The following is a 15,841-nucleotide window of genomic DNA, read 5'->3' on the forward strand; positions in this document are numbered from 1 at the left end:
GCCGTAGTGGAGGGCTCCAGATTAATTTTGACCACCTGGGGATCTTTAACGTGCGCCGAAATCTCGTACACACGGGCGTTTTTGCTTTTCGCCTCCAGCAGATATTTGATGACCACTTTAAAGCTATACTACCAGCTCCTTTTCCACATGTAGGACTTTGTTTTTGGCAAGGGTGCCATTTTGGCAAGTGGATACACCTGCAGCTCTGGCTACAGGGATCAGTTCGTGAACACGCCTGCACTAGTCGCTGCTCGCCGTGCCGCACGTGTGAAGTGATGTCAAGTTTTTACTAAGCATCGGAGACACTCAGCTATGTCACCTTTTTTTCCCTACCATCGGGTGACATCACGCTGATGTCACCGCTCCTCATGCTGCTCTGCTGACGCAATAAAGGATATCAACTTTAAGCACGTTACACACAACGCAGGCAATTCATACTTCAGCCAGGGTAAAGGAAGCGAAAGTGAAGGAGCAAAAGAAGCGAAATAGCGAAATATTAGCCCCCAAAATCGGTGTGAGTACCCCTTTAAGACAGCTAATAAAAGCAGCACTATGGCAAAAGTATGCATCTCATCAGACTATGGTGCACCATTGAAACATTTCACTCCAGCTGCAGCCAGAAAACTCCACTCAAAAGCAGTAAGCAGGTAGTTCATGCAGGCAGCAGCTTTTCTATGTCAGACCCGTCACACAACACGCTGAAGATTAAAGTAGTTGGAGAGCAGATAACTAAGGTTACATGCAGAGACGACAGATACCAAAGTGCCAATTCTTTTAAAAGCAAATCACATACGGATTGTTGACATTCTCGCACACCACGTTCAAGATTAGAATAGTTTGAAAACGGATATCGCTAGCCTCCATTTTTCAAGAAACCAGATGTAAGCAACAAATTTCAGCCTCCCTGGAATTGTGTTTATATTGTGCACTGCTGCCTACAGCTAAAATAAGCACCAGTGAACTATATGCACACAGAGGACAGTGGCTGCGCTGTTGGGATACTGGAAAGTGCCTGTTAATGAGGTGAATTCCTTTGGCCACTTTCTCACTTGCTGCACAGTGCCCGCCTATTTATTTTGAAAGAACAAAAAAATGATGACAAGTTCTCATGAATGCTAAAAGTACTTTTTGCAAAACCATAGTGTAAAGCTACTCCAGGAGGGAGCTTGAAATTAGTCTAGTAACAATCCAAAATCAACTTATTTTGTGCTCGAAAGAAGGTAATTACAGTAGAATCTCGATGATACGAATCTCGCGGGACCGCGAAAAATATTCGTATCATCCGAAATTCGTATGAACCAACACAGACCAAAAAATTGAGCGCTGAAAAAAGTTTTCGTTTATTTCTTTTCTTACTTTCGCGTGAACAAATCCGTGATTTTTTTCTGCTTTTTTTAAACCCCCACGTCACAAAGCAGTCCTTTCTGGCGCGCGTAACGCTTTGCCTAGCTTCGCGCTTGTCTTCTCACTCCTGGTGTCCAAGCTCGCTACACGCCGCAACAGTCAAGCGTGAACCGCATGGTGCGTTTTTGCACGCGATTCGCACGCCTCGGCTTTGCGCGCGCTGTATTTTCACGGCCACATTGACGATTTCGCGCCCGCAGTATCTCCTACCTCGGTCAGAAAAAGACGCTGACGGCTTGCGAAACGCTCGAGACAGCCCGCTGGCTTCGCCCGAGATGTTTAGGCTTAGCACTCCAGCAGATATTTTATGGGCGCTTTCACTAGCGGCGCGGATGGTGTTTTATAGTACCGTTTTCGCCAACGTTATCAGCTCCTTTACTGCACAAGAAACTTCCGTGTCTGCCTTGAGCGGCATTTTAAAGAGCGGCTAGAAGAGTCGCTCAAGCGGCCGTGCCACTTCGCGGCCGAAGCCGCCGCCATGTTGCCGCCGCCAGCCGCGGCGCGCGGTTTTGCGGCGTGCATGGGGCGTGCGGGGCGCGTTTTCGTGAGCAGAAAACAACAGCCCGGCCGTTTCTGGAGAAAAAAGAGTGGCAAATGGGGAGAGAGACCCGTCACTTGCTTGTTCGGCAGTCGGGCGCCTCGCCGGCTCGTTCGTATCATCCGCCGGGCCGCGCAGGTCCGTTCGTAACAGCCGAAATTTTTCCCATTGCAAACAATGCAATTTTGCCGGGACTTTTCAGAAATTCGTATCATCCCGAAGTTCGTATCACCCAGAATCGTATCATCGAGATTCTACTGTAGTCTAGTAACAATCCAAAATCAACTTATATTTTGTGCCCGAAAGAAGGTCGTCAAAAACTGCCACCCCCGTGGTAGCAACTGGTAACAGTGACATGCTGTCAACAGCATGAACCACAGAGCAAATGTGCCTACTTCAGTAAGACAACGCACGAGACAGAAGCAAACGACAGCCTTGGTGCATGGTGCATGAAGAATGATTAGTGCGAGTGTGCTTTGAACAATCTTAACACAAGTACACCAGCTGGGATGAAGCTTTTCTTTGTACCCAGATCCGATGTTCCATAGCTCTTTTGCCTTTCGCTCCATGATGAACCCTAGCTTTTTAAGATTGAGCTGACAAAGTAAATCTGTTGCACAAGCTTCAACATGTAGTCAGCTGAGCAAGAAATCACCCATTTTGCTACCGACTGTGTTGCACGTGCGTGTGTGTGTGTGTGAACAGAAACGATTAGACATGCTCCGTCAATCCCATTTCACCATTCTCAATTTGTGACGTCACCATTCATGGAGCAGAAAAATGCACGGGGCAGCAATAGCTGTTTTTAGGCTTTCGCCATTTTCTGTGTTAATAACAACTGCAAATGTCATGAGTGGTACACCTCCATTTATGGCACAGAGATCTACCAATACAGGCCAACTTATTTTCATGCTTTAGTGCCCCTTTAATAAACCTGCTGCCCATGTGTGCATCGGCCGTGCAAACCTAAGAAATAGCAAAGAATGCCCATCTACGTGATTAAATACTCCACTCTTTTATGCGCATTCCTTCTATTTCAAAGGCACTTAAAACAACTGTCTATGATTCACTGGGGAACTGGGAAGCAGGATACGAACATGACGACACCTCCACAACATCACCATCTCCACAAACCCTACCCCATACACCTGGTATCCACTGTTTTGCTACCGGTAGTCATGCAGTTAGGTTGTGTTTGTCATGCAGTGTTGTTCCGCATGATGGCTGCCAACCGCACTACAGAGGTAGTTCAAGCCTTATCACCAGTTTGCCATGCCTACAGAGTGGACAATGCTTTGGTCTACTAACCTCTTCATTCGTGTAAATGCTCTCTCCAACCCAACGTATAGCACATCCGGTACGCTCCAAGGGCTGCTCACCACTCATTGTTAGTCCAACCGATGCTCCAATAAAGTTTATTCTCACTCCATTAACAAGCAAGCCTGCTGACAAAATTAGCCTTGAGCAGAATGAAGCACTTGCGCATTTTGTGCTGCACTGGTAACCAAGTTGTGAAAAATAAGCCTAGAGCTTCTTTTCTTCCCAAATAAAACAAATCAGGTAACATCTGCAGCATATGGCAAGCTAGGGTGCCGACAGCATAAATTTTAAGTTTTTCAATCCCCAGCTTTAAGATTCAGGATGCTGAAGTGAATTGGACAACTGTCATTTGTAGTCAAGTTGCATAGCTCAACTCATGCAATTGCTCATTTTCCCGTTTGGCAGAGGGGTACAGCCATAACGTATTTTAAAACTTTAAAGGAGAGGAAACACAAGATTTGCTCTGTGGACACCTCAAAGCTGCAACAACTCATTGGTTTGGAATTTGACTTGACCCCATTTCACAGTCTTGCCTTTGAAATTTAAAATTTTCATGTTGACCTATTACACAGTCAATATCAGCTTTGTACATAGTAACAAGGCACAGTTTATATAAAACAAATGTGCCCCAAATGCACTGATATCCACCTTGTGGGTACGAGCATGTGTCACAGCAGCCGACATTAGCAAACTGGTGAGGAGATAGTGAAAGAGAAAGAGCAGTAAATACACTTCTCTTTCGAAAAAACGCACACAAATTGGTCTAAAAAACTGCGAATATGGGTAGCTCAATCTAGACTTTAGCCAGATATAAAGTGTCCCTTTAATTAAAGAGTCAAGCACCCCATGAGGCATGCTTAGGGTTGTACTGACCTTGAAGAAGGCGCGCAGAATGGCCTGGTGGGCCCTGGACAGCACAGGGTAGCCCTTCTTGTTGGTCAGGAAGAGCGAGGTGCTGACCATGATGCAGCGCACAGGCTCCCCCATCCAGCGCTCCAGCTTCTCCTTTGGAGGAAGGTTGGGGGTCAGACGGAGCACCAGGCCCACATGCTTCACTGTGCCGCACACGCCACGGAAGATGTTCCACCTGCAATGTCACAAGCCAGCTTCAGCCTTCACTGGGTTTGGCCTAGATGGCAGGCTAAATTGCGGTCCTGCCAGTTGAGGTTCTCAAGGAAGTTTGTACTCAGTTCGTACACACTTTCGAAAGGTCGAAAGCCGCTGTTTCTGTCTAAACCTAAAGCAAGCAAGGCAGCAGTGATGTATAACGGCATAGAAGCAACCAAATACAATGCTACCAAGTACCAAGCGCTTTCAACTGTTTCAGTCAAGTCAGTCTTGCTTTCCCAAACTCCCAAGTCCTTTGCTGCTCCAGACCACTGAGAAAAATGCTTCTTCATGGGACACATGATCAGTATTGTACACCTTATTGAAGAACAGCACATTGTGGAATGTTGGCATCACACCAACCGCTCAGGCATAGCTCCCACACCCCGCCCCACATAGCAGAACCGCCCCAAGTGCGAATTAGTAGCGCTATCCAGCCCCAGTTAGGAAAGACAGTGCGCATGCCAGGCATTGCGCAACTTGAAAATGCTGACCTTGGCCAAAATAACCTGCCCATGTTTTTTTTGTTTTTTTTTTTAGCACAGCAAAAGCACGCAGAGCACCATCATAAATGTGGCTATGCCCACAGTACTGTACAAGTGTTGCACAATTATCTGGCCGAGTATTGCACCAGGAATTGCACCAAACCGAAACGAATTTGTTGGCGTTTGGGGTCACCACATGATTTATTGACAGTGCTCTCATGATATTGTTTCTCTCTTTTTGTTCTTCAGCGTTCAAACATGAAACTAAAAGAACTTCCAGTTAAGTTTTTATAAGCTTCTGAAGGCGTATAGTTAAATATTTGTCCCGCAATTTCAACCCCTTCCGGTGTAAGTTGTGTGGTATAGCCAGTGGCGGCGACACCTGTCTTCAGCTTTTTGCTGTTTTCTACCTTGTTTTAGAAAAGCTACGCTTAATAGAGATATATTCGTGTTCTCAGTGAGCTAACGTTGATTGACCCCCATATTCCTTCCTTCTGTTTGATATGTTGCTCTGAGAGGTCGACGCTCAGGTTTGGCAAAGTTTCAAACAGAAGGGAGAGAGAGATTTATCTACAAAATCTACAGACCAAAACAAGAAAATTACAAAGGGACACTGCATTTAGCAACTGAACATTAGGAAAGTAGTGCCGTGCCATCGTGGCAATTATTAGCTCAAGGCACCCCCAGAATTCAATAAACAGTGCTACTGACGACATTTACATTCTTGGATTCACTCTTGGATTCACTATTGTAAGAAACTCTATGGTTATGGGAGTGGCGACTGAAGCGCAACTAGGTGAGGAGGGAACAAACACTAGTAAAAAAACCAAGTTTTATTCAACAATAAAACAATATTTATATTTTACAAACAATATTTATTTCTGAATCACATTTATTTAGGCACAGTGTGCAAAGAATTTATGAAAATGTTGTTCATCCTCAAAAACCTTTTTTGTAGCGCCCTCTGAAGAATGGCACGCGTCATTGCTTTGTGATGCAGTTTTTGTAGTGTTCGGAAAGGCACGCCTAAAGTTTGAATGCTAGGACAGGGGTTCTCAGGCATGTTGGTCCCAGGGAACCCTGCTAAGCTCCGTTAAGTGCCAAGGAATCCGCCCTCACCATTCTTCATTCCGTTCACGCTACATTCACGTGCAATAAATTCAAAAAGAAGCAAGCTTGCTTGCTTTTGAATTTATTGCACGTGTATGTCGACTTTACGCAAGCGCGTAAGCTAGCGGCACCAATCTCCAAACAGGAGAAATGTGCATGGGGGTAATATAAGGCCGAGATTCAAGTGCAATAGTTTAACCACGCGGCCCGTTTTCAAAGTGTGGCTGGCTACAAGCTGCTGCCGGGATTTATTGCGCAGCTCACGCCTTTGTGTTATGCACTGACATGTGCTTACTGACAATCGAGCATGAGTAATGGAGGTTCCTTAGATCGATTGCACCTGTTTCCCCGTTTAAGCTACTTAAGTTACTTGGAGAGTCCGGAACAAGGGAAAATTTATCAGTCGCTCGCGGAACCCTGAGGAGTGGCCTGCGGAACCCCTAGGTTCCGCGGAACCCACTTTGAGAAACCATGTGCTAGGAAATGCCCCTCACGTGTTTTGGTAATGAGCATTTGCATTCGTTTTTTCTTGTTAATTTGTTGTGCACTTAATTTTTGCTGTGCGCGGAGTTGCGAGGTGCGTTGTATCATAGGTAAACACGTTTAGCACCGTGCCCGGCGGGCACGGTGTCCTATGGGGTGATGCTGCCAACGGTTGGAGTGGAGCGCTTTCCTCGGTACCTATGGAAACAATGTGCGGTACAAGGTTGCAACAGCAACTACCGTACGCATGGTGTTTCACTGCACCATTTTCCTGTCATTTCCACAGGTAACGTGAAACTATAGTACTGTTAATACGTGAACGGGGGAGGGGCGGGGGGGGGGGGGGGGGGGGGGGGGGAATGTAAGAAGACGTGGTGGTGCTTCGAAAAAAAAAAAAAAAAAAAAAACGGTCTATGGGCCTAAAGCTTTGTTATGCCTCAGTTATCTCTTGATTTCACCTCAGGTTGGCTCGGAGCAAGTGCTGTCAATTACTCTAGGACTTCTCAGTGTATTCAAATAGCGCAAATATTGTGCACCACTCGAATTCAAACGATTCGCTTTAATTGTCTATCACAGTGCCTTCTCTATTGCATTACAACGCTTGCAATGATCGTTGCTTCCCACGCTTGTATGCGCAAGCAATATTTCCATCGCAGTACTGTGTTGTGCTGCTCCGTGCTGCGCTGCTGCCAGATCTTTCCTGCTATGTGTTTTTACTTACTGCCATTGCTTTCTTTTGCATTGATCCATTTTTTTCTCTTTTTACTTATCTGTTGCGACACTTGCCCAAACAATGCAACCAGGAAATTGCACGCGTGAATCCTGGGTGAAGTTCTGTAGAAACCCATGTCTACTTGATAATATGCCGGGACAGCTGCGGTGTGCTCGCTGCACTTTTGTGAATCGGCATTCCTGCGGCCCTGTTTTCTGCGTCAAGATGCAGGGCCTAGTTCTTTTCTCTTGTTTCGAAGTAGTCCTGCTGTTGAGGCTTTAACTGCTCATAATGCTGTGTGTTACGGGTAAAGTCAATTTTTCGACACGTAAATAAAATCCTAATGCATGTAGTGCCCACGAGCATTTTGTACTTATTTGTATACGTGCCGATTTTGTACAGTGTGGTAAAGTTGTTTTATGTTTATCCTGGAATAAAATCTTATTTCTTCCCTTAGAACTGAAGCACACAAACCGAGAAAGCATTATATAACCTTGATCTATACACGCAACCTGCGTACGTGCAACACAAATAAACAACCGAGCAGTGGTGGCGTTCGTAGAAATTTGTATCGAGGTAAGGAGGGGGCACGTTTCCGATATGAAGGGGGTGCCGGGCAGAGTGATCGAGTGCCATTTTGTGCTCTGTATCCCATGGCAGAAAAAAATTCCGGGGGTGGGGGGTACTTACCGGTTCCTGGTTTGCCACCCACTGCAATCAAGGTAAACAACTGATTGCTTCTATACAGAATAAAGTTTCAGAGAAAATGCAAGATGTTTTTATCATACGACAGTATGCTTAACCCTTTGAGGGTCGAATTTAAAAAAAAAAAACTTTCCCTGGTGGTCAAATTAGTTTATTGCGGATTTGGAATGTACAAAATGTCTAAAGTCAGGATTAAATGGTAAAAAATTATCAGGAACAGTATTTTGGGGTCAGCATCACTTAGAACTGAAAAATGTTCAATAGTATTTAAGAGTGTGGTATTCCTTGAAACACGGGTCTACGCACAGTGCCTTATCGCAGTCTGCACGCATAAAGCGCATGTCCGAAAATGAGCTGTCTTCTTCCGAAGAAAGGCTGTCTTCCGATTCAGACTCGGTGAAAGGAGCAAACTCAGAGTCAGAAGAGTCATCGCGGTCGGTGTCATCAGAGCGGGCAGTTCGTTGGGCCATATCTTGTTCGTTGGGCCATAAATACGTTTCTCTAGTCACAAGTCTGCACTATAGTTCATTCCACAAGCTACGTGCAGCACTGTGGAGGCTACATTGTTGTCAACAGCCCGTCCCCCCAGGGCACGTAACTCACCGCGAAGGAAGCGACAAAAGGCACTGAGGCCTTGCGAACCACTTGCCGAGATGGGAGAAGGAAATGTACTTTCAGGACCCCCTTCACGGCGAATTAGGCGCCCTCAGTGGGCGCTCTGTTGACAACAATGTAGCCTCCACAGTGCTGCACCTAACTTGTGGTACGAACTATAGTTATGCTGGCCTTGACTTGAAGCACACACTCCAAGGGCTCGCCAACTTGCGTCAGATGGCAATGGCATGAGCCCTCAGCGATCAGAGGCCTGCTAAAGCTATTTTGAAGTCAAATTTTCGCGCTAATGCCACCGAAATGACGTCACTTTTCGACCGGATCTTGCATCATATCTGGTTGATTTTTGTTCCGCCGGAAGTGTTCCCTCCTCACACAGGTGGCACTAAACGCCATGAGCAGCTTAATAAGAGCCACCATTTTCTGAACGTATGGGCTTCTATGGAAGCTTCGCTACCAGTTGCATTTACCTTAAAGACTCCACAATGCACAAAGCCCACAAAGTGGGCAAGCTACGAGACTTCTAACTTAACTCTTTTGTTACGGCGGAAAAATGGCCAATTTTGAGTGCTTCCGCAAAACATTTTCTCTTGAGCTACTGGACACATTTAGCATTGCTATGCATGAAATTGTAGCCTATAGGTTGCTCTTTCTAACACATAACAGCAGTTTAGTGAAGGGTACAAATATGTACAGTTTATTGGCGAAATGAACAGAAAAAAAAAAGCACAATAAAGTATACACACAATACATATAGGCAATTGTACAGAGTAAAAAAACTCTTTCGTTACCACGCCTATTCAAATCGATCACCGGTGATCGATGATTTATATTGCCTATTTCGACATGTTGTAGTCGTTTCTCGTACACCTAATGCAGTTAGTGGTTAGTCTAGGCACTGCCCTTTTAGAATCAGTTTACATTTCCCCGCTCCGGCGACACTGAGATTTTTGGCGGCGTTTTTTGCGAGCTGAGGTGCGTGTGTTTTTGAGGAAGGGGGCGTGGCTGCTGCACTTGAGAAAAAATGATGCAGGTCGTGGTTAGGCTGCATTACCATAATATTTTTTTGTGTCAAAAGGCTCCTGGCAAGTCAAATACCAAATAATGCGGTCAGCTTTGTAATCCGACAGTGTTGAGAGGTGTTAATTACTTGAAAATGGCCCCAGCTATTCACTAATGATCTTTGGTTTGGACAAAGGGCAGCTCTATTCTCCCAAAGCTTATTTCTGATGGTCCCCGCATGTCTAGCAAGTGCGCCTGACATTTTCAACCAGCTTCCAGCAGTTTCGGTTTCGTTTTCGCATTGCGAAATTCATATCTGGCGCTACTAACGCAGTTACCCAACTACAAGCTCATTTGCCATGGCGCCTCCTTTGCCCGCTGGTGCTCCTCAAAACAAGCTTGCCGCTCGCGCTTCCACTTTACCTACGCCTTGCTTCTGGGATAAGAGCTTCCACTGAAAGTCAAACGATAACACCAAGTCGTCGGGTATCAGTTCAGACGAGGAGAACGCTTCCAATTGGCCTTGAACACCGCCAGCTGTTCACCGGCCAGTTTCGGTTTCATACGAGGGTATTTCCGGAGGTCTAGTGTCGCTTCTTAGTGATACTATCTATTCTGACAAAGTCTCCAACAGCCTTGTATTTGTTTCTTTTCGAAATTGTTAGGTGGCGCTGCAATGTAGTAGGCTCGGAGTGCTGAACTCGTTTCACAGCCCGATGGCGGCTTGGTGAAAGCTTGCTGGGCATGAGTCTAGCACATCGTACCTTATTCCTGCAAGCAGGGCTACCATAGTGAGTCAGAACATGATAATAAACCGCAAATGAATGTTCCGACTGATAAGTGATATCAGAACGTTAACAAGCATACACCAAAGAGTTTGGTTCTCAACTCCACGTGGATTTTTTAACATCGCTTGCTTGCCTTCAATATTGTGCCGGTCATAATCATTGACAAGGTGTTTTTACATCACGTGGAGGCTAACTGGGGCCTTTAATGACGCCAAACCACCAGATTTCTTCTAGAGAACTATCCAAAATAGCAAAACATGAAATAGAGGTTGGGCTTCACCACATGGCACGGGCACCACGTGGGCTAACGTTTTCTTTTATATCTGACAAATCGTACTGCGCAACTCAATTTTTTTTCTAGGACGGGTTTTTGAAATGTCTACCTACAAAAGGTATATTCGAAATTTTTTGTACTACTGGTGGTTTATTGTACACAACTTACTTTTTTCTTATTTTCTTCGGCGCGTGGACAAAAATTTCGAGTTCGATAATTTTTTTCGGAATCATTATTTTGGAAAACATTATTAAAACTGGTGTCGTTGGAAAGCGCGTGGAATAATCGGCATTTTACGTCACTGCAATGTGTGCCTAACCAATATGTATGGCACAAAAAAATGTTTTGTCAGGCCCTTCAAAATTGGTCAATTTTCCGCGGTAACGAAAGAGTTAATGTAGCGGCCCTGATGGCTGTGCCAGTCCGCAAACCCACTCGAGAGTACCGTAACTACCCGATTCTAACGCGCACCCGATTTTCCAGGCAAAAAAAACGAAAAAACTTGCACCTCCGATTGTAATGCACAAGGAACTTTGCGAGCAAGAAAAACAAATGCGAGAGAAACGGGCGATTTATTCGCGCACCCGATTTTCCAGGCAAAAAAAAAAAACAAAAAAACTTGCACCTCCGATTGTAACGTGCAAGGAACTTTGTGAGCAAGAAAAACAAATGCGAGAGAAACAGGCGATTTATTTCCCGAAGTAATCTCCCTCATCTCACTCCTCGTCGCCTTCCGCTGACCGCAACATCTCGTCATCGGTGCCGCACTGGCCCACGCCTCGCACGCCCATCCCGCGAGCTTCTCCAGAGGCATACGCTTCAGCCAACCGCTCGTTGTGAACGCGTGGGAGCCGCTCATAAGCCGCGGAAGCGGCGCACCTTCGTTGTCGCTGCTGCCATTGCTGTTATCAAGCGCGCAAGTGGAATAATTTGACGATTTGTGTGAATGCCGATAGAAGCCTAGGCGCCTAGATCCGAAAAATTGTTGCTAAAAGCTTTGGCACCACCTTGAGATGGCGATGGGTGGAATGAAATTTCAGCTGTTTCAGCAGTTTCGGTTTCGTATCCGATTCTAACGCAAGTGCGATTTTTCGGCCTATTTCTGCGGAAAAAAGGTGCGCGTTAGAATCGGGCAAGTACGGTAAGTCGGTCTCTCTAAAATATGCATCCAAGCATAATTGTTCGTGTTCTCACACAAAATCCTCATCAGTTCAGTGGTAAAAAGTAAGAAAGAAATCCACCGCCCTTGCGAAGCGTCACGCATCACGTTGCAGTGCATTTGGCAAAATATCCCCGCCGCACGTTGTCAAGACAATGCACATTAAAGTAAAACCACAGTCGCAGATAGGAGGTACGCTTTGTTTATAAATACAGCGCTAAGTCAAAAACGAACCTCACCCCCAGCACTTGTTGAAGTCCGTGGCCGTTGAATGGTAGAGTCTTCATCAGAAAAATAGTCTGACGAACCCACATCGTTGCTGGAGTCATCACTGCTGCTGGGGTGAGAAAAAGCAGCTGCAGCCGCCGAAGTCCCTGCCACGGCTGTGCACTTTTGCGGACTGCGCCGTGAAGTGGACGCCATCTTCGCGCAACTCGCTGCTATTGCGAGTTCAAATTTCACTCCCAACGCCGTCTCCGCATGCGAAATGTAAACCAACAATAATGAAATCGAAAAAGGAGTTGCCAATAAATATGCCAGATGGAGCTAGTTGTCCGCAAAGTGTCATTTTTAACTTTCTCGAGACATTTGAAATCATCGGAACTCCGTGCCCGATGGCATTTAGTGCCAAAAGGTAAGAGTTAAAGGGGCTATGCAGACTAAACACAAGTTTGGTTCATTCGAAAGATTGCCTCGTTAGAATCGTACTGACACCACTTTTAACTCTTTCGTTATGGCACATACGCCATTGGACACAGAGTTCCAATGATTTCAAATGTCCCGCGAAAGCTAAAAATGGCCTGTTGCAGACAACAGGGTGTCTAGCAAATTATTATTTTAATATTCTCTGACTTTTCCAGGTTTTCCCTGACAATTTCAAGTGAAATTCCTTGACCGCTGCATAGGTGGCAATACATACATGCAAGACCATTAGTGCAGAACACAAAACATTGTTTTATTTACAGCGCAAACATAAATTATTCACCACAGATTGTAGTTGCTGACTAGAGTATTATTGCACGAAGTCTATGCAAACACAAATCGGCTTCTACTGTTTGTGTCAGCCATTGCACAAAAGTTCTTGAAGCACTGATGAGTTACTTCTTAAGAGCGTCTATTTTTTCTTGCAGGAGACCAGCTCCTGTCAGCGATTCACTAAGCAGCCTTCGCTTCTTTTCTTCCAGTTCTTTGACAAGAGAAGCCACTCTTTTCTTGTCCTTCTGAACACCTGACTCCACCCGTCTTTCTGCCTTCTTTTTCTGCAATTCTTCTCTGAAGACGCTGTAGTAATTGCGAACCATCTGCACCATCTTGTCAGTAATTACAACTTTGTCCACACCACCTGCTGCCAACACAGCATCATGCACCAGTCGTTGTGCTATCAGTGAATCTTCTTTCAAGTTTTCGACGAGGCATTCTTTGTTGACTGAGAAGCCCCTTTCTACGGCAGCATTGCCGTGAGACAAGCAGAGGATGATCTTGATAAAAGACAGCAGCTCTTTGTGATCATGCGAGCAGAGATCTAGCCATAGAACGTCCAGCCTCTGCTCTTTCCTGTCAAAATTGTTCAATTTTTCTTGGGTGAGGCTCAATGAACAGATCTGTATGTAAGAACGATGGGCCCGCTCTGCTTGCAGACCAGTCAGCCACTGGTGTTCTGAAAGCACTTCAAGTGCGAGGGTCAATCGTTTTGGGCCAGCCTCCGGAGACAATGCGAATGTCGGGTCCAAACAGCTGGCACCCCTAGTTAGCTTATATTTTAACGGTGCCCTCTCCACCCCCTTTCGACAGCACACTTTAACGAAGGAAACACATTCTTTCTTGAATTGGTGCAAGGTAAGCTGTGGCATTTTGGGCACCTTGAGGAGCTCATTCTTCGCAGCGAACCCAATGTCAAAAGCGGGTACAGGTATACAGTTCTCGAGTTTTTCTGGGTCAACCTTGAGCAACTTAGCGGGAGTGTCTGCAGCCTTCAGGATTTCCTTCTTGACAATCCTTGCAAGCAGCGACCGCAGGATATTGTGCAGCGCAGTTGAAAGAAAGGGCACCATCGGCTTGTCACTCTGAAATTCTGCCAAAAATGGCTCCAGTTCCTCACAAATCGACAGCATGAAGGCTAGTTTTGCTGGCAACAGCTGATCACCAACTACATTCACAACGGCATTGTAGCTGGAGCACGTCGGCTGCTTCTTTGCCTTCGCAGAGCCCTCTACAAACTTCACCAAGTTTGGAAGAACTTCTAATGCCCTGGTGATAACTTTCCCATTTTCGAGCCACCTGACAGCACAGAACTTGAGAGGAAACAGTGCACTCCCTGTAAAGGCGACGTAGTCAGCACGACGAGCAGGCACACATTGAACAGGTTGTAGCGGCTACGAAGAAAGGCGATCACATCCCAGCCGGTTGCAGCATGGCCTGCCTTGTATGCTCCATTCATTACGTGCAGCCCACAACTTCCAATATCTAGGATATTGTGACTCTCATCCGACTCCTTGAGTTCCTCCTTCAGTGACCTCAGGAACTATGTTCACATTCGGCCCATCCATTGAAACTTGCAGTATCTTGGCATGCTTGAGCTCTTCTGTATCTTGGCATGCTTGAGCTTTTCTGTGGCTTTCCTGAATGCAGATGCCAGGTCTTCCGCACACGTGTGCCCCAAGAAGCATGAAGTTAGGTACTGCGTTTTCACAGTGCCATCAGTAGTGCAATCCCAATATCGGACGAGCACATCCATCTGTTGCTTCTGTGTCACTTTGTTTAGTGACTCGTCAAACGAAACAACTAAGAACGGCACACCAGCAAGGCTTGATAGCAGCTTCTTCCGAAAGTAAGGCGCAATACCATGGCAAATCGTATACCCTACCTTGTCCTTCCCTAGGTGAAGTTTTTCAGCGACTTCACATCCCGGAAACATAAGAGGGAAGAGCGAGGCCGACGCCGCTGTTGACCGAAAAGATCCGTGAGTCGCTACCACATTTAAGCACCAGATTATCTCGGCCTTTGTCACAGCGCTCTTCAGAAGAAAGCCGCTCATCGATGTCTTCGCACTTGTGGTGGTTGCAGGCTCCTCGGGCGCACCTGTCCGGTCTCCGCTACATTGGGCCGAAGCGTTCGTCGCTGGCGTAAAAAACGACGACATGCCAGCTTGCAAAGCGCTCGACCGACACTTGAAAGCAGCAAGATGCTTCTTGCTGGACGCGTGACTCGAAACTGCAGTGCTTCCTATGTTGCTTAAAGAAAAAGTTTTGCAGCACAGTGTGCACTGGGCACTGTGAGGATCATTCTGCACGGGCTTAATCCAGCTTGCATATTCCGAAATGTTCGGGTTCGTCCAGTCCGGATTAAAGAAGCACTTTCTCGCCGCCGACATTGTCAGTGAGAATTCTGACTTCACTTCTGAAAAAACGATGAAAACACAACGCCGCCGGAAGGTTCCATCGTTCAAAACATGGCGGAAATGGTTCAAAACAACAAAAGTGTATGCCCAGCATGCCCAGCGCGCACTGCTCAAGGTTGCCAGGCCGCGGGGAAAAAAAGGCCAAACTTGTCAACCCTGGCGCTACTGCCCCACTGGCTTGGATTGGATCTGTCCCCGTTGGCTGTTTGCGCCAATTCGGGTTAGCAGAGTCCGCGCTCCACGCCGGAAAGTCAAGTCGCGGGTCATTTTCCCTGACTGGGTTCGCTCTTTGGCAATATTCCCTGACGATTCCCTGATTTTTCCCGGCGCGTATCATTTCCCTGATAATTCCCGGTTTTCCTGGTTGCTAGACACCCTGAGACAACTAATGCCATCTGGTGTACCTTGTGGGGACCAGGGTTCTAACGGCGGCCTAGCTCGATCCTCGAGATCCGGCCGCAAGGCTAGCTCCACTGAACACCGCCGCGGATCACCAACTTGGCGTATCGGCAGCGAACAGCAAGGAACACAGGACACAGAATTCGCCCACTCCGACGTTTATTGCAATGCAATAAAGGAGACGTCGGGCGCGTCGTTCTACACCGCCGACCACCTTAGCCGGGCGGGAGAGACAGGCGCGAGGGCGGACAAAGGCAGGCCAAAAAGGAGCGAGTCGTACTTACAGCCGCTCCCGACGATGGTTCGTGTCCAAAGAGGCCCCACCTCCGTCGCCCGCCTCGGACCA

General features: G+C 46.6%; 1 protein-coding gene and 1 pseudogene across 1 annotated transcript in view; both read right to left on the minus strand.

Moving 5' to 3' along the window:
- Window positions 1-15,841, minus strand: part of LOC144147037 (protein arginine N-methyltransferase 5-like) — a 77,276-nt gene that overhangs the window by 34,423 nt on the left and 27,012 nt on the right. The window contains exon 6 of the mRNA XM_077679068.1: window positions 4,136-4,349. Within this exon, the coding sequence (XP_077535194.1) occupies window positions 4,136-4,349 (214 nt within the window). The remainder of the gene's footprint in view (window positions 1-4,135; window positions 4,350-15,841) is intronic.
- On the minus strand, window positions 13,790-15,382 carry LOC144147047 (uncharacterized; annotated as a pseudogene).

This window comes from Haemaphysalis longicornis, unplaced genomic scaffold (genome assembly GCF_048455015.1).
Source record: "Haemaphysalis longicornis isolate Haplotype H1 unplaced genomic scaffold, Haemaphysalis longicornis Haplotype H1 scaffold_1, whole genome shotgun sequence".
NCBI classification, from domain to species: domain Eukaryota; kingdom Metazoa; phylum Arthropoda; class Arachnida; order Ixodida; family Ixodidae; genus Haemaphysalis; species Haemaphysalis longicornis.